The sequence below is a fragment of the Entelurus aequoreus genome, linkage group LG06, assembly GCF_033978785.1.
Source record: "Entelurus aequoreus isolate RoL-2023_Sb linkage group LG06, RoL_Eaeq_v1.1, whole genome shotgun sequence".
In the NCBI taxonomy this organism is placed as follows: domain Eukaryota; kingdom Metazoa; phylum Chordata; class Actinopteri; order Syngnathiformes; family Syngnathidae; genus Entelurus; species Entelurus aequoreus.
The window spans coordinates 45,223,535-45,250,411 of record NC_084736.1 but is presented as its reverse complement, the minus strand read 5'-3'; the positions used below and the strand labels follow the sequence as shown (position 1 = coordinate 45,250,411).

The window sequence follows — 26,877 nt, the reverse complement described above, 5'->3', positions numbered from 1 at the left end:
GATTTGTCTACATCACAATAATTCACCATCTGCTCAATTTTATAAAATTTTATAGCAGCTTATGGATTTAATTAGGGATGTTTGATAATATCGGACTGCCGATAAATGCTTTAAAATGTAATATCGGAAATTATCGGTATCAGTTTCATAATTATTGGTATCGATTTCAAAAAGTAAAATTTATGACTTTTTAAAACGCCGCTGTGTACACGGTCGTAGGGAGAGGTACAGAGCGCCAATAAACCTTAAAGGCACTTCCTTGGTGTGCCGGCCCAGTCACATAATATCTACGGCTTTCACACACACAAGTGAATGCAAGGCATACTTGGTCAACAGCCATACAGGTCACACTGAGGGTGCCCGTATAAACAACTTTAACACTGTTACAAATATGCGCCACACTGTGAACCCACACCAAACAAGAATGACAAACACATTTCGGGAGAACATCCGCACCGTAACACAACATAAACACAACAGAACAAATACCCAGAACCCCTTGCAGCACTAACTCTTTCGGGACGCTACAATATACACCCCCCTTCCTTCAGCTCCGCACACAACGCTGTCAAGCGCCATTCATTTAAAACTCGTGGGCCGCACTAACACTGAACTGTCATATTAAAGGCCTACTGAAATGAATTTTTTTTATTTAAACGGGGATAGCAGATCCATTCTATGTGTCATACTTGATCATTTCGCGATATTGCCATATTTTTGCTGAAAGGATTTAGTATAGAACAACGACGATAAAGTTCGCAACTTTTGGTCTCTGATAAAAAAAAGCCTTGCCCCTACCGGAAGTAGCGTGACGTCACAGGAGGAAGGGCTGCTCACAATTTCCAATTGTTTTCAATGCAGCGAGAGAGATTCGGACCGAGAAAGCGACGATTACCCCATTAATTTATCTTTTTTCTCTCTGACCGTAACTTAGGTACAAAGGTTCATTGGATTCCACACTCTCTCCTTTTTCTATTGTGGATCACGGATTTGTATTTTAAACCACCTCGGATACTATATCCTTTTGAAAATGAGAGTCGAGAACGCGAAATGGACATTCACAGTGACTTTTATCTCCACGACAATACATCGGTGAAGCTCTTTAGCTACGGAGCTAACATGATAGCATCGTGCTTAAATGCAGATAGAAACAAAATAAATAAACCCCTGACTGGAAGGATAGACAGAAAATCAACAATACTATTAAACCATGGACATGTAAATACATGGTTAATGCTTTCCAGGCTGGCGAAGCTTAACAATGCTGTTGCTAACGACGCCATTGAAGCTAACTTAGCAACGGGACCTCACAGAGCTATGCCAAAAACATTAGCTATCCACCTACGCCAGCCAGCTCTCATCTGCTCATCAACACCCGTGCTCACCTGCGTTCCAGTGATCGACGGAGCGACGAAAGACTTCACCCGATCATAGATGCGGTCGGCGGCCCGGAGACGGAGGAAGTCAAGGTGAGGTCGGCGGCTAGCGGGTCTGCTATCCATCTCAAAGTCCTCCTGGTTGTGTTGCTGTAGTCCGCTGCTAATACACCGATCCCACCTACAACTTTCTTCTTTGCAGTCTTCATTGTTCATTAAACAAATTGCAAAAGATTCACCAACACAGATGTCCAGAATACTGTGGAATTTTGAGATGAAAACAGAGCTTTTTGTATTGGATTCAATGGGACCGAATACTTCCGTTTCAACGATTGACGTCCCGCGCATACGTCATCATTCATAGACGTTTTCAACCGGAAGTTTAGCGGGAAATTTAAAATTGCACTTTATAAGTTAACCCGGCCGTATTGGCATGTGTTGCAATGTTAAGATTTCATCATTGATATATAAACTATCAGACTGCGTGGTCGGTAGTAGTGGGTTTCAGTAGGCCTTTAAGGTGGGGACCGCACAATAATGTCTCACGGGCCGCAATTGGCCCGCATGTTTGAGACTCCTGCACTACGCCATGCCGCCCCAAATATACACATATGAGACCAGTATTTCGTATTAAAAACTGTGATAAGTAGAGAGTAAGTTAGTAGCAATAACCCGCTGCGGCTCAGACACACAGCACGCCTTGACCAAGTCTATTTTGGCTTGGAACACTCAGACAAATGTAGCGCACTTTATTACCTGCGCCACAGAGGTTAAGTTTTTGCTAGGGTTTGTTTGTTAGCAACATAACTCAAACAGTTATTAGGATTTTGACCAAAACAATTCCTCTTATCTAGTACGAAGAGGAACATACTTCACTTCCTGCTTTCCTCTTTCTCCACACTTTACGGCGCTCCAGGCCCCCACATTGCGGTCCCGCGCTGTGCAAAGGATTCTGGGAGATTTTTTCCAGACTTGCCAAAGCAAAACCGGCAGAAAAAAACTACACTTGGTAAATTTTCATTTTATACCATCAAGGCATTGTTGATAAGATTTTGAAACCGCAGTATCCACAATATTGTTACATCCATACTATTCGTGTTTAGCTAAATTTTTCTGCAAATGAATATCGTCTCCAAATATCGGTTAGCCTCCTTGACTACTAATAATCCATATCGGTCAAACTCGAGTTCAAATGCCAAATATCGCCGTCGTTAATCAGCCTGGCTGACAATCGGCCTTTGTTTGTGTACAATTAGTTGCTGATGCAAATTAATGAAGGTTTTTTTTTCTACATAGCTACATGTGGGTAAGTATAATTATCAGTCATTACCTGATGAGCCAGTTCGAAATTTTAATTGTCATTCAGGAATCTTTTTCGCACACAATTCTTTAGAACACAAGGCCCAGAGCGTCAGGATGACACATTTGATCGCACATTCCCTATTTATTGTTCATCTGTCTGAGTGTGTAGGGAGGAATGTTGACCCATACAAGATTCAGTGACATGTTCCACTTGTTTAACTGACAAGGATGGATATGAACGTTCAAATGCATTTTGGTGTTATCTCAATGACGTTTCATATAACTGACTGAGTGTCACGTTCGGTTAAAAACACAGGTCTTCCCTCAAAATACACTCGGCGATGCATTCTTTGCAATTCTTAGAAAGACTGACGCTAATGAGGATTTTTATGGAGGAAAGGCGGTGACAGCTGTTGTAGCAAATATGTTTCAGGGGGATGTCAATGACAGAGGAGTGAAAATAACCATGTTCTGTCATCTGCAGAGAGTGAAGGGATACAAACCGCTACGCAAACAACAAAGGCAGTCTTTGTAGTCAATTAGAGAGGCAAGACCAGAGCTTGTCGCTGCTTGTGTGCCAAAGTTTATCCAACAAATCGGAGATGCAACTTGACTGAAGTGTCTCCTTTTGTTTGTCAAAGCCCTCCATGTAGCAGAGGCTTCCTACAGAAAACTCTTGCCATCTTTATAGGCACAAAGCGGAAGTCGGAGCATGCCAATGAAACATGTACAGTATTTGCTGTTTCTATTTTCAATGCAGGATGAAGTGAGTGAGTCATTGGAAAAATGATTCCTGATTATCCCGCACAGGCGGGGGATGAGTGAAGCCTACGGAATTCATATGACACTTGACCGGGATGAAATCAAGCAGACAAGGCTAATGAATGCATATATGAGCGCGAAGACTAGCTATAAAGTAAATAACACACACACACACTGCCCTTTTTCTTTGGAAAGCGAACATTTCCTTGAATTCATTTGAGTGTGCCATTGTCATCCCTGGGCAGTTCTGTCAATGCCTCTGATGAGATGTGACGACATTACTGTGTACGTATGACACACAGCTTACACTAAGGCCCTGTTCACACTGCAGCTCAATTCCCTGTATCTGATTTTTTCATTTCAACGTAAACAGTGGAATTCAGAATTTTTCAAATCCGACCCGGGCTTCTTTCATATGTGGATATAAATCAGATATGTACCCGATGTGACTGCAGTCTGAACGATCGGATCGCGTTCATCCGACCCATACGTCATCAAAAGGCGATAAGCGTCAGTATTATTGGCCAAAATAGACATTTGAAAAAATAAATTGTTAACAAATGAGCAGAAAAGAGGTAAAAATATTATGTTTTAGGAACTCACATCAATGTTCCACCATTCCTGTCTGCAACTACTCCTTCACTTGCTCTTCGGTACAGACGTTGAAGCAAACTGCAAGAGCCAAAATACTTGCCCTCTTCCTTCTCAATCGTCTACACACAATAATGCGGTCCAGAAAATGTTGACTTTTATTGCAAACAATCCTTTAAATTGCCACAAATGCGCCTAGGCTGAGACCTATTAGAACTGGAGCTATACTTCCGTAAACACTGCAGTATGTGTCACGTCATGTCTGCATGCGGGTCAGTTTGCGTTTACATTAGACATCGCATTTTATTTGTAATGTGAATGACTACACAAAAAGATCGGATTTGACAAAAAAAATCAGAATTTGACATCCTACCCTGCAGTGTGACTGTAGCCAAAATGTCATACACATTCACATACAGCAGCATGGTGGACTAGTAGTTAGTACGTCTGCCTCACAGTCATGAGTTTCAGGTTTGAATCTCCAATTGGAGACTCTTAATTGTCCTCTTACTTGTTTTTTAATATCATCCGTTCTCGATTAATATAATTTGACTATATTGTTTTCAAACGAACTACAGATTAGTTCAAACAGGGTCTTTGCACGTACCAGCAAATCTGATTTAATGTATTTTCCTCCTTTTTTTAATACCACATAAATACATTTAACGCCCATGTCCTTCTGCATATAGTTACTATAAATAGTCAAAGCTTACAATTGTCTGTATAGACAAAATTGTAAGCATTAGAATTGGCTCACAAGACTCTTTAATGCGAGACTTTTTTTCTATTTATTTTATACAGCAGAAGTTGCTGTGTTGGTCACAAATATGGCGCCGTTTACTGCTGCCTGGTTTTAATGGCCGTCTTGTGATTAGCTAATAGCATGTGTGATTTCTCTGCATTGATGCCCATCAAGCAAAGTTTGGAGGTCTTTTTGCACACGCTCCCGAACGCCTCTCTGGGTTTACGATCGACGACCTTTAAGCAGCCTTTACTAATGATGACTAAGAAGACAAAAAAAGGTCCTGAAAACTTCCCACATCCTAAAAGACATTATAAAGACCAATTCCATCAATGACAAAACCAAAAATTTTTTTATAAGATGCTATTGGTTTTGTTTTTCAATGTTCTTTTCTTATGCCTTGCACTTGTTTCATGTTTCTTTTGTTTATTATTTCCTTATGGTGGTTTTGTTTTAATGTCTTAATTACCGTTTAAAAAATATAGAGACAAATAACTTCAATATACATATTTAAAAAAATATCTAGAAAGATGTTTACTTGTATGTTCTAATTGTTTGAATTGTGTGTGTCATATTGTTGTTGAAAGAAAGTTAATGGGGAAAAGGGAGCTGTGATTGGTCAGCTTGTTATGACATAATTTCCGGGGTTTGCACAGCCCACCTTCGCAAACGTCTTCTCCTATGGTTTTGAAACAAGGTGTACATTCAAAGTGACCGTTGATTCAAAATGATTAGTTCCAGCTACAGCATTCACTACGTTTCCATGCACTAAATTAGTCTGACTTCTCAAATAGTTAGTTGTTTTGTATTTTCACGCCTATGTGTGAAGTCCCAGTGTTCATGCACTCTCTCTAATGTGCCTACCGTACACTAGGGGGTGCAATTTCCATTTTAGCACGGATAAATATATTGCTTTTCCGGTTGACATCACACTAGGCCTTGGCGGCTCCTTACAAGTTACCTGCATAGCTCTGTTGTACCTGATGTCCCATGTAATGTTGGCACAGATAACAAATATTAAGTTTGTCATGGCTATGTTGAAGTTAAATACCAGACAGCATTAAGAAATTATCTTAGATTACGCTACAAACATGACGCTACCAAGAATGTTTCGGAGTGGATGCAGCTCCAAAGCAAAGAAAGACTGGCGGCAGAGAGTTTTTTCAAATACATTTTTGGACGGAGAATCATGGAAACAAAACTTTCGATTGTCTCGAAGCTCATTCATAATGCTCTGTAGACTGATGCTAGGAGTTTTACAAACCCCGTTTCCATATGAGTTGGGAAATTGTGTTAGATGTAAATATAAACGGAATACAATGATTTGCAAATCCTTTTCAACCCATATTCAATTGAATGCTCTACAAAGACAAGATATTTGATGTTCAAACTCATAAACTTTTTTTTTTTTGCAAATAATAATTAACTTAGAATCCTTAGTATCCTTTACACACAGATGTCGCTTGTTGATGCAGTACAGCCTGAGGGATCGAAGGTCACGGGCTTAGCTGCTTACGTGCAGTGATTTCTCCAGATTCTCTGAACCCTTTGATGATATTACGGACCGTAGATGGTGAAATCCCTAAATTCCTTGCAATAGCTGGTTGAGAAAGGTTTTTCTTAAACTGTTCAACAATTTGCTCACGCATTTGTTGACAAAGTGGTGACCCTCGTCCCATCCTTGTTTGTGAATGGCTGAGCATTTCATGGAATCTACTTTTATACCCAATCATGGTACCCACCTGTTCCCAATTTGCCTGTTCACCTGTGGGATGTTCCAAATAAGTGTTTGATGAGCATTCCTCAACTTTATCAGTGTTTATTGCCACCTTTCCCAACTTCTTTGTTACGTGTTGCTGGCATGAAATTCTAAAGTTAATGATTATTTGCAAAAAAATTTTTTTTATCAGTTTGAACATCAAATTTGTTGTCTTTGTAGCATATGCAACTGAATATGGGTTGAAAATGATTTGCAAATCATTGTATTCCGTTTATATTTACATCTAACACAATTTCCCAACTCATATGGAAACGGGGTTTGTAAATCCGAAGGAAAAGACAGTTAGTGCACCGGCTGATACTTTTCCAGATGAGGGTTGCTATTGTTCTGGACTATCTTGCCAGTTCTGTGGAATAACCAGTTTGGAATACAGCACAAATACAGCGTGAAGAGGTTTGTGTATGTTTTATTATTTGCCTTGTCATATACTGTATATACCTGCTTCTTTCTCTTTCCACTCATTTGTATTTCGTTCGAGTCTGAATTAAGCCAGCATTGATCCTTAGCTACCTTCTAAAATAAATCTCTATTTCTTTTTTTGACCCATCAATACATTTCATAATGTGTTGTTTTTTTAATTTGTGAGGCAAATAAACAGTCTATTCTTCATTACATAGTTCAATCTTTATATAAATGATATATATGTAAAGTTACAAAGGACTTAAAGTTAGTATTATTTGCAGATGATACAACTGTGTTTTGTTCAGGAGAGAACACACACAAGCTAATACAAATAATAACAGAAGAAATTAACTAATTAAAAAGATAGTTTGACAAAAACAAACTACCTTTGAATCTAAGTAATACTAAAATAAGGCTATTTGGTAACAGTAGAAGGGAAAGTCAAACACAAATATAAATAGACAGTAGACATTAAAGGCCTACTGAAACCCACTACTACCGACCACGCAGTCTGATAGTTTATACATCAATGATGAAATCTTAACATTGCAACACATGCCAATACGGCCAAGTTAACTTATAAAGTGCAATTTTAAATTTCCCGCTAAACTTCCGGTTGAAAACATCTATGTATGATGACGTATGCGCGTGACGTCAATCGTTGAAACGGAAGTATTCGGACGCCATTGAATCCAATACAATAACGCTCTGTTTTCATCTCAAAATTCCACAGTATTCTGGACATCTGTGTTGGTGAATCGTTTGCAATTTGTTTAATGAACAATGAAGACTGCAAAGAAGAAAGTTGTAGGTGGGATCGGTGTATTAGCGGTTGGCTGCAGCAACACAAACAGGAGGACTTTGAGGTGGATAGCAGACGCGCTATCCGACGCTAGCCGCCGACCGCGTCGGTGATCGGGTGGAGTCCTTCGTCGCACCATCGATCGCTGGAACGCAGGTGAGCACGGGTGTTGATGAGCAGATGAGGGCTGGCTGGCGTAGATGGATAGCTAATGTTTTTAGCATAGCTCTGTGAGGTCCGGTTGCTAAGTTAGCTTCAATGGCATCGTTAGCAACAGCATTGTTAACCTTCGTCAGGCTGGAAAGCATTAACCGTGTATTTACAGGTCTATGGTTTAATAGTATTGTTGATTTTCTGTCTATCCTCCCAGTCAGGGGCTTATTTCTTTTGTTTCTATATGCAGTTAAGCCCGATGCTATCACGTTTGCTCCGTAGCTAAAGAGCGTCGCCGATGTATTGTCGTGGAGATAAAAGACACTGTGAATGTCCATTTCGCGTTCTCAACTCTCATTTTCAAGAGGATATAGTATCCGAGGTGGTTTAAAATACAAATCCGTGATCCACAATAGAAAAAGGAGAGAGTGTGGAATCCAATGAGCCAGCTTGTACCTAAGTTACGGTCAGAGCGAAAAAAGATGCGTCCTGCACTGCACTCTAATCCTTCACTCTCACGTTCCTCATCCACAAATATTTCATCCTCGCTCAAATTAATGGGGTAATCGTCGCTTTCTCGGTCCGAATCGCTCTCGCTGCATTGAAAACAATGGGGAAATGTGAGGAGCCTTTCAACCTTTGACGTCACGCTACTTCGGTACAGGCAAGGCTTTTTTTTATCAGCGACCAAAAGTTGCGAACTTTATCGTCGATGTTCTCTACTAAATTCTTTCAGCAAAAATATGGCACTATCGCGAAATGATCAAGTATGACACATAAAATGGATCTGCTATCCCCGTTTAAATTTAAAAAAAATCATTTGAGTAGGCCTTTAAAAGTGTAAAAAAAAAAAGAAAAAACATTTTTGGGTGTAATAATAGAGGACAAAGTGAAATGGAAATCTCATGAGAAAAATATACAACACAAAATAGCAAGAAACACGTCAATAATGAATAAAGCAAAATATGTTGTGGACCAAAAAACACTCCATATTCTCTATTGCTTGCTAGTGTTACCATATCTGAGTTACAACAATTATTCTCAACAAAAGACGACAAATATTGACTTTAGAGGACAATCTATTTTAAAACATTTGTATGCGCGTACAACACTTAACATCTTTAGCATATCCGTATGTGAAATTAAATATTGGAATGGATTAACCAAATAAATCAAACAAAGCACCAATATGATTCAGTTTAAAAGACTGTTCAAACTACAAGTGTTCACAAAATAGAACAATTATGATGAACATCTTGAACTTTTTTTTTTTTTTTTTAGATAATGATTATTTATGTATTTAATATTTGTTTACTTACCATGGTATATTATTTATTTATTACGTATTTATTCACTGTTGTGTTACAAACAGAGAACAACGAAATGGGATAAAACTGCTATGGTATGCTTCTCCTTTTCGGACATGCTGTAATAAAACAATCGGAAATATGTGATACATTACATTGTATCGTATCCATGTTCAGAATAAACTGAAACTGAACTAAACTGAATTGAACTGTTTGCTTCCGGGTTATATCCTGTGTGTTGAAACTGGTGCATGTGCGATACGAAGGTTTCCCTCCGGGGCACACACACCCTCAAGAGATCTCAGAATCAGAATCAGAATCAGAATCAGAATCAGAATAGTTTTATTGCCATTGTTTGAGAACGGGTTCACAAACTAGGAATTTTTCTTGGTGCAAACGTGCGACATAAAAACATATAACACATATTTGTTAATAAAAAGAGCTGTAACTGAGCTATCCGATAGACTTAGAAGGAATTCAAGGAATTCAAGGAATTCAAGGAGCTGCTGTTAGGAGTTATTGTTCATTTGCCTGATGGCCGAGGGGAAAAAACTGTTCAGATGGCGGGAGGTGTGGGTCTGGATGGAGCGTAGTCTCCTGCCTGGGGGGATGAGGGAGAATAGCGTGTGTCCAGGGTGAGAAGAGTCAGCTGTGATCCGACCCACACGCCTCCTGGTCCTGGAGGAGAACAAGTCCTGGAGGGATGGGAGCTTGCAGCCAATCACCTTCTCAGCAGCACGTACGATGCGCTGCAGTCTATTCTTATCCTGGACTGTGGCGCCGGGGAACCACACTGTGATGGAGGAGGTCAGGATGGACTCTATGATGGCTGAGTAAAACTGCACCAGCATCTCGGTCGGCACCTTAAGTTTCCTCAGCTGCCGCAGGAAGTACATCCTCTGCTGGGCCTTCTTGATGAGGGAGCTGATGGTCAGCTCCCACTTGAGGTCCTGGGTGATGATGGTGCCCAAGAAACGGAAGGAGTCCACAATGGGGACGGGGGTGGGAGAGTCAATCAGGGTGAGGTGGGATGGTGGGGCTGTGACTTTCCTGAAGTCCATGATCATCTCCACTGTTTTCTGGGCGTTCAGCTCCAGGTTGTTGAGGCTGCACCAGGACGTCAGCCGGCCCACCTCTCTCCTGTAGGCGGACTCATCGCCATTCGAGATGAGCCCGATGAGGGTGGTGTCATCTGCAAACTTGAGCAGTTTTACGGATTGGTGACTGGAGGTGCAGCAGTTTGTATACAGGGAGAAGAGCCAGGGGGAGAGTACACAGCCCTGAGGAGTACCAGTGTTTGTGGTTCGACTGTCCGAGACAATCTTCCCCAGCCGTACGTGCTGTCTTCGGTCTGTCAGGAAGTCATTAATCCAACTGCAGAGGGAGTTGGGCACGCTGAGCTGGTAGAGCTTGTCTCGTAGCAGTCCAGGGAGGATGGTGTTGAAGGCAGAGCTGAAGTCCACAAACAGGATCCTAGCGTAGGTTCCTGGGGAGTCCAGATGCTCCAGGATGAAGTGGAGGGCCAGGTTCACTGCATCATCCACAGACCTGTTGGCTCTGTAGGCGACCTGCAGTGGGTCCAGGAGGGGGGCGGTGATGTCCTTGAGGTGGGGCAGGACCAAGCGCTCAAAGGACTTCATGACCACAGACGTCAGCGCGACCGGCCTGTAGTAATTTAGTCCTGTGATCCGTGCTTTCTTGGGGACAGGGACAATGGTAGAGGTCTTAAAGCAGGACGGCACGCGGCATAGCTCCAGAGAGGTGTTAAAAATGTCAGTGAAGACAGGAGCCAGCTGGTCCGCACAGTGTCTGAGAGTGGAGGGGGAGACACCATCCGGCCCGGGGCCTTCCGCGTATTAAGCTTCAAGAACTGCCGGCGTACATCCTCTTCTTTGATGGAGAGGGTCTTTACAGTCTTATGATGTTTTTGGAGTCCTGTGATGTCATTGGAGTCCTTTGAGTCCTTTAACTCATTTAATGAAGTGCTGGCATTGGTGGGGAGTGTGATGGTGGGGGGAGCATGGCTTTGATGAGCTGAAGGCCGTTCATGACGACAGTAATGTGTGTTGAGGCCCTGAGCGAGAGTCCGGTCATTCAGGGCCTGGGGGGTTTTGGGCTTATAGTTCGTAAGGGCCCTTAGACCTCTCCAAACTGCCGCAGAATCATTGGAGCGGAACTGTTCCTGTAGACGGTTAGAGTACACAGATTTAGCTTTCTCCACTTCCCTGGTGAAATGGTACTTCGCTTCTCTGTATGTACTTCGGTCCCCGCTTCTCCACGCAGCCTCCTTGTTTTTGCACAGCTGTCGGAGCTTGGGTGTGAACCAGGGCTTGTCGTTGTTATAACAAACCCTGGTGCGCGTTGGAATGATGCGCGCCTCATTGAACTGTATGTATGAGGTCACAGTGTCCGTATACTCGTCCAGATTGTTCGTGGCCGCTCCAATTGCCTCCCAGTCTGTCGTTTCCCAACAAGCACGCAACTCGTCCACAGACTCGGCGGTGAAACACTTAATGTTCCTCATAACAGGTTTAGCCAGTTTCAGTCTCTGTCTGTATGAAGGGATTAAGTGCACCATCACGTGATCTGATAGTCCAAGAGCAGCGCACGGGACTGCATGAAAAGCCTTGCTCAATGTAGTGTAGCAGTGATCCAGCGTGTTCTCCTCTCTGGCTGGGCATTTAATAAACTGTTTATACTTTGGTAATTCCTGGCTCAAATTTCTCTTGTTAAAGTCACCAAGCACGATAACAAGAGAGTCAGGAAAAGAACGTTCCACATGTAAGATCTGTCCTGCGAGCGCGCGCTGAGCGTCACGCACGTCCGCGCCGGGCGGGATGTAAACAGCCACGAGAATGAATGAAACAATCTCACGCGGTGAGTAAAAGGGCTTACAGTGGATGAAAAAATCTGGTTTCCAATTGCAAAATCCAGGTGTGTTAGTCCGACTTTTGCAAAAACCAAACACGATTGAATTAGGGTCTTTACATGAGTTGTAGAATGCTTATTTAGAGCCGAACTATTTGAGAAATCGGACTAAATTAGTGCAAGGACACGTACTGACTAAAGTGAGCGTCGCTTCAGATGCCATTGTTTAATACAACCACTACTACACAGGTGGTTGACAATTGCAATATAGGTCCTGCCTGCTCCTACCGAAACAAAGATTGTGGATGACTGACAAGAGGCTCACTCTGTTCATGTAAATCTACTGTCGAATAAACGTGTTCAGGTGCTGAGAGCAACGCACAGAGTGAGACCTCTTGTATCCATTTTAAAAGCCAGAGTCGAAGAAAGAAACATACGGACATAGCAATTTATCGATGACGGCAAAGTTATTTAGTTCATTTTTTATCTTTCGTTCCATGAATTGACTTAATGACTATCAGCCGCTGCCTACAATTGTACGAAATGTTTTAATGCCTCCAGACATCAAATGTAATTATTTTAAATGCCATTAAAGGCCTTAATTTTCGTAGTCTATTCAATGACTTGAATGCTTTTTAATGACCTCCGGAAACCCTGTCAAACAGTTATCAACATCCATCCATCCATCTATTTTCTACCCCTTGTCCCTCTCGTACTGAGTAAAAGTTTTACTCAGCAGTAAAACAAACTGCTAATGCTACGTCTGCTGTTAGCAGTGGCCAGTGGTGCAGATTCCACTTGCATTTTCACGTGTTCTGTATAATCACGTGGGTGGTACTTTTTCAAATGAACATACAAATCAAGCCCATGTACCTTGTACTTGGGCTTGATTTGCTCCATGTTACTTTGGCGACCCAAGGCACTGCCAGCCAACCAACGTTGAGATAGCTTTTTTTTTTTTACCAAAACAAAGCCCTCATCTTCGGTAGATAACTTGACATTCATTCCACGGCCCTCAGCTGCCTGTTTAGCGCCAAGTTCGCTCATTCTGTTTTACTTGTGCGGTACCTTAGAACTGGAAGTGGCACGGGAAAAGGCCAACTCTGGTGGGCGGTTGTCGCTGACATTTCCGCCATGTTTAATCGAGATCACCATAATCGACTTTAAATGTATCACGATCATCAATTCCGATGTTATAATCGCCCAGCCCTAACCTGGCTTTTTGTCCAAAGTCAGTAGGGATAGCTCAAACATTAGTATAACACATGACTGTTAACTAGAGCTGCAGCTATCGAATATTTTAGTAATCGAGCCCATATCGGCTGTACAAATGTACTTTACAAAAGAGAAGTGTGGTATACCTCTCTTGTTGCCTTATTTATTAGGAGTGGCATGGCGCAGTGGGTAGAGCGGCCGCGCCAGAAACCTGAGGGTTGCAGGTTCACCCCCCACCCCCCTTCAGTGCCGCTCCCACTGGTGAATGAATGATGAATGATGGGTGCTGGTCGGAGGGGCCGTAGGTGCAAACTGGCAGCCACGCTACCCAAGGGCAGCTGTGGCTATAAAAGTAGCTTACCACCACCAGGTGTAAATGAATGATGGGTTCTCACTTCTCTGTGAAGCGTTTTGAGTGTCTAGAAAAGCGCTATTTAAATCTAATACATTATTAATCCATTATTATTTGTATTTTGACTTTATTAAATAGATTTACATTATTATTTGGTGCAGCCAAGCAGGAGCAATATTTTTGCTTAATTAAGGTTTAATTATACATGTTAAGATGTGCCCTCAATTATTGCGTTTGGTCTAATTGTCTTTTATTTCCTAAACGCCTGTTTTCATTATTGAAGGCTGACACGCACAGCTGAAATGCGTCCGTGGTTGATTGTGCCAATTTGTGTGCGCTAATAAAAACAGGTGCGCTCACAGCTCTATGTGCTATGTGGTGTGACCGCATAAACAAAGTTCTTGTCTCTCGTGCTTTTTTGATGATTATTATACGATGCCTTTTAATGATGGTTTCGCCATGCAAATCCGCTGAGTTGTTTTCAACCTGCCAACAATACATGAACAATATAAAAAGACAAACTACTTAATAATGACGACAACAGTTTTAAGAATGCAATACAGTTCATTGCATTATTTGCATGCAAAATAGTAATCAATGTTCATTTTGCCATCATAACATATTTGAGATGAAAACACATATATATAAAATTAGTTCAAAATTAATATTCCCTGAGAAAGTTCAAATAAAACTATATTCTTAGTATCAAAAATAAAACAATAAGAACAGTTTTCATTATATCAAACATAAAAAGTGGCTTAGGTAGTGCCTTTAAAGGCCTACTGAAATGAATTGTTTTTATTTAAACGGGAATAGCAGATCCATTCTATGTGTCATACTTGATCATTTCGCGATATTGCCATATTTTTTCTGAAAGGATTTAGTAGAGAAAATCGACGATAAAGTTCGCAACTTTTGCTCGCTGATAAAAAAAGCCTTGCCTGTACCGGAAGTAGCGTGACGTCACAGGAGGTAATATTCCTCACAATTCCCCTTTGTTTACAATGGAGCGAGAGAGATTCGGAGCGACGAAGCGACGATTACCCCATTAATTTGAGCGAGGATGAAAGATTCGTGGATGAGGAATGTTAGAGTGAAGAACTAGAGGCAGTGCAGGACGTATCTTTTTTCGCTCTGACCGTAACTTAGGTACAAGCTGGCTCATTGGATTCCACACTCTCTCCTTTTTCTATTGTGGATCACGGATTTGTATTTTAAACCACCTCGGATACTATATCCTCTTGAAAATGAGAGTCGAGCACGCGAAATGGACATTCACAGTGACTTTTATCTCCACGACAATACATCGGTGACTCACTTAGCTACTGAGCTAACGTGATAGCATCGTTCTCAAATGCAGATAGAAACAAAATACATAAATCCCTGACTGGAAGGATAGACAGAAGATCAACAATACTATTAAACCATGGACATGTAACTACACGGTTAATAATTCTCAGCCTGGCAAAGCTTAAAAATGCTTTTGCTAACGACGCTGAAGCTAACTTAGCAACCGGACCTCACAGAGCTATGATAAAAACATTAGCGCTCCACCTACGCCAGCTAGCCCTCATCTGCTCATCAACACCCGTGCTCACCTGCGTTCCAGCAATCGACGGCGCGACGAAGGACTTCACCCGATCATCCGTGGGGTGGGCGGCTAGCATCGGCTAGGCGTCTGCTATCCAAGTAAGTAGTCCTTGTTGTGTTGCTACAGCCAGCCGCTAATACACCGATCCCACCTACAACGTTCTTCTTTGCAGCCTCCATTGTTCATTAAACAAATTGCAAAAGATTCACCAACACAGATGTCCAGAATACTGTGGAATTATGAAATGAAAACAGAGCTTTTTGTATAGGATTCTACGGGCTCCGAATGTTTCCCTTGCCCTCGTGACGTCACACGCATACGTCATATCCAAAGGAGTTTTTCAACCGGAAGTTTAGCGGGAAATTTAAAATCGCACTTTATAAGTTAACCCGGCCGTATTGGCATGTGTTGCAATGTTAAGATTTCATCATTGATATATAAACTATCAGACTGCGTGGTCGGTAGTAGTGGGTTTCAGTAGGCCTTTAATATTGCATTTGAAATGTGCAACCAGTGGTGAGTCACCACCAAGCAAAAACCGCGCATGCTCAGAAAAGTAGCGTCAGATTTACCGCCCGTCCGAGCACCCACTGGCAGAAATGTAGATCAGCGCCTATGCTATGGAGATTATAGTGGGTGCAAGGGCAAGCTATTTAAGTAGCATGGGGTTTCATGACTTGAATAACCCGAATAACTTTGCAAGACTACTTCTGCGTGGTTACTAATTAAAGGCTAATGAACATTACAGCTCGGATAGCGTTGTTAGTTTTCAACACCTTTTGGCAGCATTTGATGACACCGCGGGAGTGAGAGAACACATCCTGGTTATCATAATGATTAACATTTTTTTTACTAACATATTGCGTTTACATTTGATAATAGATGACTTACCTCGCCTCCGGACGTCCCTCAAATCGGATGCTTTCTCGATAGGTGCTACAGCATCGAACTTGTGCTATTGTGGTATGCGAGCTCCACGTTGCAATGTTTGCATACTAATGGGTTTTCCTTCGATTTTAGTGTGAAGTGTTCCCACACCTTAGACAACTTTTGTCGCTTCTTAATTCCCTCGTTTTGCTATGGCTCTTGTCCACTGCTTTCTGCGGCGTCTGCCATTGCGAGTTATGTCGGCGAAAAGGTTTTCTAAACTCAAGCGTATTTAAAAGAGCTGTGTCGTGCAGTGCAGGGGGCATATGATTTGTGGCGTAAACACGCTGTGCAATACCTAAACAGTCCGTGAGAAACGTAAGCTTTGACTACTGTTTACTAAACGAGGCAAAATGCCGTAACAAAACTTAGCGACGCCTCGAGGCAGCAAAAATTCCTCGAATATATTTTGTAATCGAATTACTCGAGTTACTCAAGGAATGGTTTCAGCTCTACTGTTAACTACAACCAAATCAATATATGCATTTGTTTAATGAGTAAAATATGCGGACATTGTTTACGCAAGACCACTCCAATAATTGCTGATGTGGCTGGTGTGTGTTTGTGGGGGGCAGGACCAGCAAACTGCTGATAAAGAGAAATGGGTCCAAAAAAATCAACGACAATGTGGAAAGAACGCAAATGGCCCAGAGAAGACGAGAAAGAGGTTTTGCGCTCGTTTTAAAGTGAAAAATACACATTGTTGTGAAATGTATGTACTGTCAAACCAGGCTAGCGTTTTACAATAGCCCTACAACGATGATGCAGCACATTGCCAGAAGGCACCTTTAATATATAAAAGTAGCGAACAAGTAGAGACAAGGTAAACGTCTATGTTGGCAGCTAACACTATCTTATGTTTGACTTACATGACAATTGTTTTATTCACACACATGGGAAGACATTTTAAGTTAACAAACGTTACGAGTTGCTAAGAAAATTAAGCTTCACTCCTCCAATAAATACATTTTCAAATGTGTATTATATTGTAAAGTAAATTCTCACCCAATTAATCTTTATTTCAGAGAGTCTTTTTTTGTCTAGTTTGGTAGAGGTAGGTATATAGTAGGGGTGTCAAAAAAATTGCCTGATTCACTGATTTTCGAATGAATCGCAATTCCTTTTTGTAACGATTCTTAATCGATTAAAAAAAATCAGAAATCGATGTTTAAAAAAAATTGTTTTATTTTTGTTTATTTTAAATATATACAGGCATGTGATTTGAACTTAATCAAAAATACTGAAAATAAGCCGGGAGTCAAGGGGGGCACCCGAAGTTCCTGTTTTTTTTAGCAATTGAACATGCAAACAATAGCCAAAAAAGCACTATTTAAAGATGTTTTAGTGTTTAAAGAATTAAAAAAGGATCAACAGAGTTGACATAAATACATACCCCATTCATCCAAATGAATCACTATGTCTGTTTCAGTCTTTTTTTCTTATTCAGTCACTACAGTAATTACAACTTGTGTTCGCATCCACAGGAACCACATAGATTAGCCTACTCTATACAGTATTTACAACCTTACTAGTGTTCACATCACAGCCACAGATGGTTCATCTAGTTATTTACAATATTTACACATTACTTTGATGGGTCTGACATAAGAATTCCTGGCAAATTTCTGAGCAGCTTGCATTTTCCTTTTTGTTTCTGCTTTAGTGAATTCTGTCTTGGATTTTATAGCCAATTTATGTCTCTTTGACTCCCTCTGCACATCTAACTGCTCCAAATGAAAAAATCATGCAAAAATCATAAAGAGTACACACAATATTTATTCTATTAGCTAACTTTCTTTATCGGAATAGCCATGTGTGATTTATAGCATGAAATACCAAATATCTTGCAGTAATGTTGTTTATGTTCAACTATTCAATGTCAAAATATAAACAGTAGAAATAACGAACAACATGTCAGTTACTGTCTTGTTCTAAAACACCAATGAAAATGAAATGTAGCATTTAGACAGGCTATACTGTAGCAAAAGTCATCACGTCTGCCACAATAATGTGTGTTCTTAAATGTGTATTCCACGTCTTCCATGTCGAGAGCAGTTTTGATTTGGGCTTACATGGTAAACAACTAAAATGAATGTGTTGGGCATTGATTTATCCAGACGCATACATTTGTCCAAATGTGGGTTTCCTGGACGTCGTCTACATCGCTAAAAGACAACTCTAAGGAAGAGGATCCCTCTGCCATATTCCACTATTTTTTTAAATATATAAATCGCCCGCTCGAATATTTCCTCTTCTCTTCTCCGACTCTTTCGACGTCATTGGGGATGTCTGTTGTGATTTCCCTTCCTGGTTTGATGACCTGCCCTATCTTGCCTCTGATTGGCCTGTCCGTAATGTTTTGCCCTAATCTAAACTAGGGCTGCAACTAACGATTAATTTGATAATCGATTAATCTGTCGATTATTACTTCAATTAATAATCGGATAAAAGAGACAAACTACATTTCTATCCTTTCCAGTATTTTATTGAAAAAAAACAGCATACTGGCGCCATGTTCTTTCAACTTGCCAAATAAAACAAGGAAAATGTTACAAAAATGCACACTTTTGACACCCCTGCTATAGATAATAAAAAATTAAATCTGATAAATCAATCGATAAAAAGCAGAGCCTGGCGACACATGCGCGTTTATCATAACTCTCTCGCTCTCTGCCCCTCCCTCACGAATGCTGTTGCACGCACAATTTGTTTAGTTTTTAACCCATTCTTAACCCTGAACGTACATTGTTAATACACGCAACCATAAATCAAAATGCCGGACATTTGAGGCATTTAAGAAACACCGCCCGGACAGCCCCGCAAAAGAGGACATGTCCGGTGGAAAGAGGACGTATGGTTTCACCGGACATGTCCTCTTTTGCTAGCATGCTAGCAGCTAACGGGCTAGGATAGACTGACCATACGTCCTCTTTTCACCGGACATGTCCTCTTTTGCGGAGCTGTCAGGGCGGAGTTTCTTAAATGCCTCAAATGTCCGGCATTTTGAGTATTGTTTACACAACGTGCAGTACGCTACTTAATATGTCCGTGTGGAAACTCGTTCGGTACACCTCCGCACCGAACCGAAACCCCCGTACCAAAACGGTTCGATACAAATAAACGTACCGTTACACCCCTATTATTTTGATTATTGTTTCTCAGCTGTTTGTAAATGTTGCAGTTTATAAATAAAGGTTAAAAAAAATAAATAAATAAAACGTAGCCTCAGCGCATGCGCATAGCATAGATCCAACGAATCGATGACTAAATTAATCGCCAACTATTTTTATAATCGATTTTAATCGATTTAATCGATTAGTTGTTGCTACCCTAATCTAAACCAATCGTGACTCGAAGAGTGATTGGTGCCAAAAGGAGGGAAGACAAACTCCTTTATTTGGATTAAAAAAGTGAAGACATCGATCAAACAACCATAGGCTAATCTGCAAAACAACAAATCGATATTAATGTCATTAAAAGGGAAATGCACTTTTTCTTAAAAATTGCCTATCTTTTCACAATCCCTAATTGTGTTAAAAAAAATTTTATGCATTCTAAGTCATAAAATATGGAAAGTACGGGCCGGCTAACAATGCAGCTAATGGGAGTTAACTATTGCGGAGATAAAGCCCTCTCAAAAAACTGCCCAAAATACTGTATTTAGTGAAGTGAAGTGTGAAGTGAATTACATTTATATAGCGCTTTTTCTCAAGTGACTCAAAGCGCTTTACATAGTGAAACCCAATATCTAAGTTACATTCAAACCAGTGTGGGTGGCACTGGGAGCAGGTGGGTAAAGTGTCTTGCCCAAGGACACAACGGCAGTGACTAGGATGGCGGAAGCGGGGATCGAACCTGCAACCCTCAAGTTGCTGGCACGGCCGCTCTACCAACCGAGCTATACCGCCCCTTTACATGTAGTGACCTGAATATTAACCTAGTACTAGCGATGTCGTTATAAGTGCTAACGCAGACAAACTACTTTTAGTGGTGCCGTGATCACGGACAGCTAACTAGCTTATGCCGCTACTGTTTTTTGACAAATTGAGCCAGGGAGCTGCTGCATCGCCTCTGGGTTGGTGAAAGTTAATTATAGATTATAAATCATGCCTCTCACCTGAATAGTAGAAGGTTGTGGCAATAAATCGAGAAGTTGGTCAACTTAGGAAAAAATGCTTGTTTGAAGCCACCTTTGTTGTTGTTTTTTAACCTGTGAATGGATTATGATTATTTCTCTATTTAAACGGAAATATATAAACATCCCATCAGTCGGCATCCCACTGAGAGCAGACATTGTACAGTAAGTGATTATTTTTTATGTTCCTTGTTTGTATTTCTTGTTTAACACTTTGAAATTGTGCTACATGATGCTTGGTGTTGAACTAAAGCTTAATCTGTTTAGCACACACATTCTAAAACTCGTAGCTCATCCTCCTTATATTCAGGCTCAAAAATATAAGTTTCTTGGTCATCATTTGTCCCAAAGTAGTCTTTGTTGTCTTTCATGAAGTCAGCCATTATTAGTAGTTTTTGTTGTTGAAGGAAATAGCGAACGTTGTGATGTGCCTGGGAAGTGAATTATATTCTTATAGCGCGTTTCTTCTTGTGACTCAAAGCGCTTCACATAGTGAAACCCAATATCTAAGTTACATTTAAACCATTGCACTGGGAGCAGGTGGGTAAAATGTCTTGCCCAAGGACACAAAGGCAGTGACTAGGATTGCGAAAACGGGGATCGAACTTGGAACCATCAAGTTGCTGGCACAGCCACTCTACCAACTGAGCCACGTCGCCCCAAATTATTGAAATTAATACGTCACTGTATGCTTATTAAAATGATCAAAATATGAAATTATTACATATTATTATAAATGTGTTACTACATTACATTTACTTACATTATGTGCAGTACAGGCTAAAAGTTTGGACACACATTCTCATTCAATGCATGTTCATTATTTTCATGACTATTTACATTGTAGATTGTCACTGATGGCATCCAAACTATGAATGAACACACAGCTCCTGTGTTCATTCATAGAGATCGAGCTCTTACGATTAGTTAAAGGCCTACTGAAACCCACTACTACCGACCACGCAGTCTGATAGTTTATATATCAATGATGAAATCTTAACATTATAACACATGCCAATACGGCCGGGTTAACTTATAAAGTGACATTTTAAATTTGCCGCTAAACTTCCGGTTCGAAACGCCTCTGAGGATGACGTATGCGCGTGACGTAGCCCGACGAACACGGGTATGCCTTCCACATTGAAGCCGATATGAAAAAGCTCTGTTTTCATTTCATAATTCCACAGTATTCTGGACATCTGTGTTCGTGAATCTGTTTCAATCATGTTCATTGCATTATGGAGAAGGAAGCCAAGCAAGCAAAGAAGAAAGTTGTCGGTGCGAAATGGACGTATTTTTCGAACGTAGTCAGCCACAACAGTACACAGCCGGCGCTTCTTTGTTTACATTCCCGAAAGATGCAGTCAAGATGGAAGAACTCGGATAACAGAGACTCTAACCAGGAGGACTTTTGATTTGGATACACAGACGCCTGTAGAGAACTGGGACAACACAGACTCTTACCAGGATTACTTTGATTTGGATGACAAAGACGCAGACGTGCTACTGTGAGTATGCAGCTTTGGCTTTTTTTTGCGTATGTACGTAACTTTTTTAAAATATATAAGCTTTATGAACCTTGGGTTAGGTGAACGGTCTTTTGGGCTGAGTGATTGTGTGTGTTGATCATGTGTTTGAATTGTATTGGCGTGTTCTGTGGAGCTAGGAGCTAGCAGAGGAGCTAGGAGCTAGCATAACACGTACCGTACCGTAAGTGCGCGTCACGTACGTAACTTTTTAAAAATATATAAGCTTTATGAACCTTGGGTTAGGTGAACGGTCTTTTGGGCTGAGTGATTGTGTGTGTTGATCGGGTGTTTGAATTGTATTGGCGTGTTCTATGGAGCTAGGAGCTAGCAGAGGAGCTAGGAGCTAGCATAACAAACACGCAGGTGTTATTATGCAGGATTAATTTGTGGCATATTAAATATAAGCCTGGTTGTGTTGTGGCTAATAGAGTATATATATGTCTTGTGTTTATTTACTGTTGTAGTCATTCCCAGCTGAATATCAGGTACCGTGAGTATGCAGCCTTGGCTGCTAAACATTCGATAACTTGACCGTATGTGCGCGTCACGTACGTAACTTTTTAAAAATATATAAGCTTTATGAACCTTGGGTTAGGTAAACGGTCTTTTGGGCTGAGTGATTGTGTGTGTTGATCAGGTGTTTGAATTGTATTGGCGTGTTCTATGGAGCTAGGAGCTAGCAGAGGAGCTAGGAGCTAGCATAACAAACACGCAGGTGTTTTTATGCAGGATTAATTTGTGGCATATTAAATATAAGCCTGGTTGTGTTGTGGCTAATAGAGTATATATATGTCTTGTGTTTATTTACTGTTGTAGTCATTCCCAGCTGAATATCAGGTCACCCCCGGCTCTCACAGCATCTTCCCTATCTGAATAGCTTCAACTCCCCACTAGTCCTTCACTTGCACTTTACTCATCCACAAATCTTTCATCCTCGCTCAAATTAATGGGGAAATTGTCGCTTTCTCGGTCCGAATCTCTCTCACTTCATGCGGCCATCATTGTAAACAATAGGGAACTTTGCGTATATGTTCAACTGACTACGTCACGCTACTTCCGGTAGGTGCAAGCCTTTTTTTTATCAGATACCAAAAGTTGCAATCTTTATCGTCGTTGTTCTATACTAAATCCTTTCAGCAAAAATATGGCAATATCGCGAAATGATCAAGTATGACACATAGAATAGATCTGCTATCCCCGTTTAAATAAAAAAAATTCATTTCAGTAGGCCTTTAAGGACTTAATTTGTGCCACACTGCATAACAATAAATCACTACAACAAACTGGTGAAGTGCCGTAGGAGGTGCTCCATGAAGCCTTTCAAACAGAGGTATCAAAAGTCGTTTTCACTGAAGGCCACATCGCAGTTCTGTTTGGCCCCAGAGGGCCGCATCTAACAGTGAATACTATTATTACACAATTTTTTAATGCATTTTATTAGTATATTTTTTTAACTAAAATGTAAACATATGGTACGTTGCAATAATGTCACCTCAAATTGAGTGTATATTACTGTAAATGGAAAAACAGTACTGCTGTTATTATGGTAAAAAAGACAGCTCAGATGCCAGAATTTGACTGTAAAATTTACATTTGTTTTTTTACTGTAAATTTTTTGGAAAAAATCACAATTTTACAGTAAAATTTTGGCACCTGCCAGTTTTTTGTTGTTTTTTTTACCGCAAATCAACAACTGTAGATTTGTCGGTGTATTACTGTAAATGCCAAAACGGCACCACAGTTTATTACAGTAAAAAAAGTAGTTGTTTTTTTCATTTAGAGAAAAATGCTGTAAAAACCACAGTACATTTCTAAATTTTACCATGAAATCTATTGCTACTTTTACATTGCACAATTTGATGGATAACTTGCTTTGAAATCAGTATTAGTAGTATGTATTACTATTTAAAAAATGATTTGAATGTTTGATGATATATTTTTGCATAATTAGACAATATTTAAGTTAACATAATTTGCGATTACATGGAGTACTTTTTTTTTTTTTCTCCCAAAATACAAAGAAAGAATACGTTTAGTAAGACAAGTTACAGTACTTTATTGATCCATATTATTTCCAGGCTTTTGAGTGCCAAATAAAATTAAGTGGCGGGCCACATCTGGCCCCCGGGCCTTGAGTTTGACTCTGGTGCTTTACAACAATGAATGAATGTAAAAGCTGACCCAGATAAGAAGTATAGAGGGTAAATAACCAAAATGTGTATTAAATTAAAGGAGTTAAGTTTATGCGGAGATTAAGTGTAAAAGTAGCAGCAGTTACCTCCTGACGTTAGCTGGAGCAGGAGCGACCACCATAGAAGACCGCAGACCCCAAACAACTTCTTCTTCGGAGCTTTTTTCTCAAAGGAGGACATCTTCCCTCGCTAAAAATTGACAAGTTACATTCTTGCACACTTCTTTTCTCCCTTCTTCGGCGTTTGGTCCCACACGGTGTTACAGTTGGCTCGTGTTTTATGTTTAAAAGAAACTGGACACGATCGCACGAACCGCGGCTCGAGACACTGGAGAAACTCCGCCTCGTGAGCGCGCGAGCTCGTTCTCGTGAACGCGTTTACCAAAGTAAAAGCCCAAAGAAAAAGAAAAAAAGCAACGTTTTAAAGCGGGAGATCGATTTGGGGAGTACGTTTAATAGCTGGGGTGTCTAAAGTGCGGCTATTTTAAAAATACTATTACAAAAAAAACACAACAATTGAAATTAAAAGAGCAAACCAATGTAGATTTGTAACGAGAAAAGTTGCGCTAAACCAGGGGTGTCAAACTCATCTTCATCGAGGGCCACATAGCAGTAATGGCTTCTTTCAGAAGGCCGGTTTTTAAAAAGTAATTTACATTATGCATGCGGGTAATAACCTGTGATGATTATTAAAAATGCAAATGCATTAGATCATTAGTTTTTTTTTATGTATAACTTGCTTTAAAATCATAAAGGTGACAAGCATATATTTAACTATATATTTTTATCTCACAAAAATAGTTTTGCAATACAGTATATAATAATATAATTGGCATGATCAGATAATATTAAAGTTTAAAATATGCATTTTTTTTTTCTGTCAAAATTGAAAGAACGAATGCATTTAGTAAAAAATATATATATTTTATTGAAACCCATTTTTCCAAGCTTTCCTGGGCCACATAAAATGATGTGGCAGGCCAGAACTGGCCCCCACATTGCGCTAAACCAGGGGTGGGCAATTAATTTTTACCGGGGGCCGCATGAGCTACCCGAGCACTGCTGGAGGGCCACATCGACAATATTTCAATTAAATTTTGCTCAATATTATTTTTGATATATACCGTAAGATAAATAATAATAATAATAATAATTAATAATAATAGTAATACTTCAACATAGTGTGTGTAACAGCATTCCATGACTAATATAAATAAATTAACATTAATAATAAATGACAGTAAAATAAGCACACGTATGACTGAGGAGTCATAGTGTAACTTTGTGTGGTGTTTGAGTTGTCCGACTTTTTGTGTGGCCATAAACGCACCAGTGGTTTAGTGCTATGCGTGTTGGTGACAGATGACAAGTTGGTTTTGGCCTGGTTTGTACGGCAGAAAATGACTAGTTTTTCGAGATAGAATTGTTTTACTCATGTTTTTGGTGTGGTTATGCCCGAATATAAACAGTTTTGTTCAATAAAGTGATCGATATAATTCCTGTCCTCGAAGCATCTCGATAGACGTTACAATAATTGAACGGTGTTCAATTGAACGGTGTTGACGAACACCATTGGGGCCGCTTGTTGTCACTGTCACTCAAAGTTGCATTGCAAAATTCCATAGATTAAATATGTTTATTTTGTATAGAATTCAGATGGGATTTGATTTGGTGCGCGGCATATATTTGCTGCGCGCAGCGGACGCTTGAGCAGTGCGCAATTGCGCAGGCACGCACCTTAGGTGAGGGGACGTTGCTTTGCAGTTCATGTCTTGTTGAAAACACGGCATTCCTCATCAACTTTTCTCTTTTTAGCGTCTCGGGTGTAAACCGTGCATCACTTGTCGCTGCATGTGCACCTTCACTCGCAGGTTACACACGGACACACGCCCATAAATAATACTTTTCAAAATAAAAGCAGCACAGTTGTATTGCGCGCAGGACATAGATGTTTTTTCAACTTTATTTTGTAATTGCAGCTGTTCACATTCACTCACAATCACTCACACGCATACCTCCACACGGAAGTAATACAAATAACGATTTTCAAAACAAAAGCAGCACCGTTGTATTGCACACTCGACAGATACTTTTTAAAATTTATTTTGTAATTTATAATTGGCCTCACGCGGGCCGGACAGGGACGCACAAAGGGCCGGATGCGGCCCGCGGGCCGCAGAATGCCCAGGTCTGCGCTAAACCATCCGTTCATCCATCCATCCATCCATTTCTACCGCTTGTCCCTTACGGGGTCACGGGGGCTGCTGGAGCCCATCCCAGCTGCACACAAGCGGAAGGCAGAGTACACCCTAGCTGCTTCTCAATTATTTTCTGTTATGCCCCTCGTAGGCAAAAGAAAATATTCCCTTTCACTCTACACTACGACTATAAATAGTATCATTTGTCTATACAATTGTTATAAGTACATCTTTGCATAACACTGTATCTCTATCATTAAAACAAACAACACACCAGTTTTCCCTCACGACCCACCATAGTCACAGTAAAGCCAACCCACACAGCAAAAACACTCCGCGGCGGATCCCCCGCGGAGGTATCGCGTTTTCCGGAATGGAACCGCGAAACGGACCCGCATCGGCGTACACTTGCTCTCAGGAATGTATCCGCCACGGCGGCGGGTCGCGGATCCGCCGTGGCATATGTAAGCCTATATTGCTGTAGTAGGGCTTAGTGAATATTTTAGTTTCCTATTTTATCCTACAGCAAGAACAGAAGGGATTTTGAAAATAAGATAAAGGGGTCCAAAACGGCCAGATGAGCCAGGGTTTTTATGAGTCCGTGGCGGGAGGTTAGGCTTTGATCATGGGTGCGGAGCGGATGCAGCGCGCCGT

At 40.7% G+C, this 26,877-nt stretch overlaps 1 protein-coding gene across 1 annotated transcript in view; it reads right to left on the bottom strand.

Moving 5' to 3' along the window:
- The window catches only part of cspg4ba (chondroitin sulfate proteoglycan 4ba), an 83,709-nt gene extending 59,352 nt beyond the window's left edge, over positions 1-24,357 (bottom strand). The window contains exon 1 of the mRNA XM_062050781.1: positions 24,113-24,357. Coding sequence (XP_061906765.1) covers positions 24,113-24,206 — 94 coding nt within the window. The 5' untranslated portion in view covers positions 24,207-24,357. The remainder of the gene's footprint in view (positions 1-24,112) is intronic.
- Between the last annotated feature and the right edge of the window lie 2,520 nt (positions 24,358-26,877).